The sequence below is a fragment of the Pagrus pagrus genome, assembly GCF_965226575.1.
Source record: "Pagrus pagrus genome assembly, chromosome: 2".
NCBI classification, from domain to species: Eukaryota; Metazoa; Chordata; class Actinopteri; order Spariformes; family Sparidae; genus Pagrus; species Pagrus pagrus.
Window position 1 is genome coordinate 26,783,450 of NC_140186.1, and position 2,917 is coordinate 26,786,366.

Consider the following 2,917-nt stretch of genomic DNA (forward strand, 5'->3'; position numbering starts at 1 on the left):
GGAGGCTCACAGGCTCGCTTCCTGCTCTCCAAGGTCAACCCGTCACAGACCCACAACAACCTCTACGCCTGGGGACAGGTACAGTGTTATAAACTACTACGTTTTAAGACCTGAAAATATATAGAGCAGAAACAGACTGTGGGTATAAAAACTGAGGAAAAAATGGCAACTCAGTAAATTCTTTCAGATTATGGTTCAGTGTATTTTAAAGGTAAATGATTTTCAGCACAGTTTTATGAAAGCCAAGAATGGCCATGATTGCAATTATTTCATTTTTTTATGTGATTGTCTCAAGATCAAATGTGTAATTTCGATATATCGAGAAAACAAGTTTGATATCTTGACATAAGATAATCACACATTATTACGAGAAAACAAACGATTGTTTCACACTGGTATTGATGCAGTCAGCAAAGATTGGTTTGCCAGAGTTAAAGGGGGTAGCAGCCATGTCGAAAGAGGAGGCTACAGCAAGTAGGAGTAGGTGTATGTTGACTATCGTTTCTGATAATTAGCTATAATGTACCTTCATATGAAATCACTAGGGAAACCATCCTTAAAACTAATGTCAAAAGTTCATACAAAGTTCCCATGTTTTGCTTTGTTACGCCCAAACCCACCTCACAGAGGTGCATCTGTACTTCATGGTCCACTCTTATGAATCATAAAGTCCTTTTCCTGGATAACTTATTTTATCCTGAGAAATCTGCCTTTGTTTTCTCGAGGTCATTGGGTAAATAAAGAAAATGACCTTTGTTAACTCAAGATAATGAAATAATTTGATCTCCCTAACAGCATTAAAAAACAACTGCAAGCATGGCTTTCCTCAGCTTCCATACTGTCAAATGTAAAGGTTCAATATGTTGAGCAGACCATCGTCATTAAATCGTTTATCGTATAAACAATAAATTAAATTTAAAGATGTTTCATTTTCTTTTATACGTCCAAACCCAGACTTTAAAAGGCCAGACGTGTCTGTATACTGGGTGAAAAAAACAATTTGTGATGATGACTCAGAAGGTTTAAAGTCAGACTGTCAGCAAACACAGGCCCTGGATTAGCTAACCTCTGATCTAAGTGAGGAAGATTGAAAGCTGAAAATAGTATTAATCCTTTATTTCCCAAGTCAAGGAAGAGCTGTAACCTGCAGTGTACAAACACTGTGAATACTCATCTGACAGTCTGAAAATGAGATTATCGAGAGATCAAGGTCTTGCATAAACTAATCTTAGCTGTAAACGTGTTTGCTTCAAGTTATGTCATGTAAAGATCTGCCCATATAAATCACTAACACACTGTTTTTGTCTCACCTTTCCTCTGGTGCACCTGCAGGAGACGGGAGCCCCGATCCTCACCGATGACGTCAGCCTGCAGGTCTTCATGGACCACTTGAAGAAACTGGCTGTTTCCAGCTCGGCGTAAACATCCACAACAAAGAGAAGAGGAGTGATCCGACATTCCCGCTCTCATTTAGGGATCCATTAACATTTCCCCTGTTCTTGTAAAGGAGCCAAACCCAGAGAGTCTACTGTGTGTGTGCGTGCTTGATTTTACTGTGCCCTTAATGGAGTTGCATGTGACATTTCCATGCTGAAAAGGAACAGAAACGAAGGGTTGACAGCACATTCCTAATAAGAAAACAAGTGACATTTGTACTCATGTTCATTAACTTGTTATTTATGAGAAACGGCTCCGGTACTTCACAACCAGACTGTCCTTAAGCAATATCAAATTCTCTATCTCTCTTTTATATTTGATATTACCTCTGACACACAGAATGATTAGACTAATAATTTAATTGTTTTTGTTTGTCCTAAAATATGTATGTACTGCATCACACTTGGTTGAAGGTGCTGTTTAATAGAACGCTTCTATGTGTTTGCTTTGTCTATAGCTGAAGAAAGAAAGAAATGCCTGGAATTTTCTCATGAATAAATTATAATGATAAGAGATGTTCAAGGGGACTAAAAGGTCTCGACACTGATGGCTTGTTAATCACATGTAAAAAAAATAAAAATCCTACGTGGATTATACCGTGAGTGTTTTCCAAGAAAATTCCCGCTGAAAAATGAGGCTTAATGTTCTGAGGAATGGAAGTCGATCGCATCAAATCAACAGAGACTGACTCCGGTTTCAATGACGAACATTTTATTCTTAACTTCCACTTCTTATAGATCAGTCCTTCACCCTGTCTCGTTCACTATCTGGTATTTTGCACCTGATGACTGCCCAAGTGTCTTTGTAATCAAACTTTAATATACTGTAAGACTGTATGAAAGGGACAGCTGTTTGATTTAGGTCCTGTCTGTCCATATAAAGGCCTGTTGGCAGGAAACTGGCTCCCTCTTGTGTCGTCTGTCCTCGCACCGGCACCTACGCCACGAAGCATTTTTAAGTCTTACTGCTCTGGATTTTCATGGAAGTCACAGAGGTTACCAAGGATGCTCAATTCATACACCGAGCATCTGTTTGCAACAGAAGGAAAGGCCTTACAGTCTAGCATCGCAGAGATGAGTGATTGCGTGCCAGTGTGTGTGTGTAGGAGAGCAGGAGACAGCATGTTGCTACAATACTAGTTGACATATCCTCCGTGCAGATTAGAAGCAACACTCTCCCTAAACAATTGTCTTTTTCTCATTCGGTGCTGCTGTACATAAAGCCCGCACAGCACGCAATCCCAATCATAAAACCACTCACACACCATCTACTGTCTGTAGTACTGTAAGCTGATTTCAGAGCACCCAGACAGTATGATTTCGAGGATCAGTGAACGGCAGATTATGAAGACTAATCCTAAGGGGCTATCTGTTTAGAGGAAAATTCTACTCTTAGCAGCTTTAAGCGGAAGTTGCTGCTGAAACACAAATGAAGTCTGTATCCATCGAGAGCTTAGGCCTCACAATGTTGCACTCTGGAG

The 2,917-nt window shown here is 39.9% G+C and overlaps 1 protein-coding gene across 1 annotated transcript in view; it reads left to right on the plus strand.

The window, feature by feature from the left end:
* LOC311263735 (protein transport protein Sec23B-like) overlaps nt 1-2,339 on the plus strand; it is an 11,793-nt gene extending 9,454 nt beyond the window's left edge. Inside the window, exons 17-18 of the mRNA XM_084364009.1 lie at nt 5-78; nt 1,333-2,339. Of these exons, the coding sequence (XP_084220135.1) occupies nt 5-78; nt 1,333-1,422 (164 nt within the window). The 3' untranslated portion in view covers nt 1,423-2,339. The remainder of the gene's footprint in view (nt 1-4; nt 79-1,332) is intronic.
* Nucleotides 2,340-2,917: the final 578 nt, after the last annotated feature.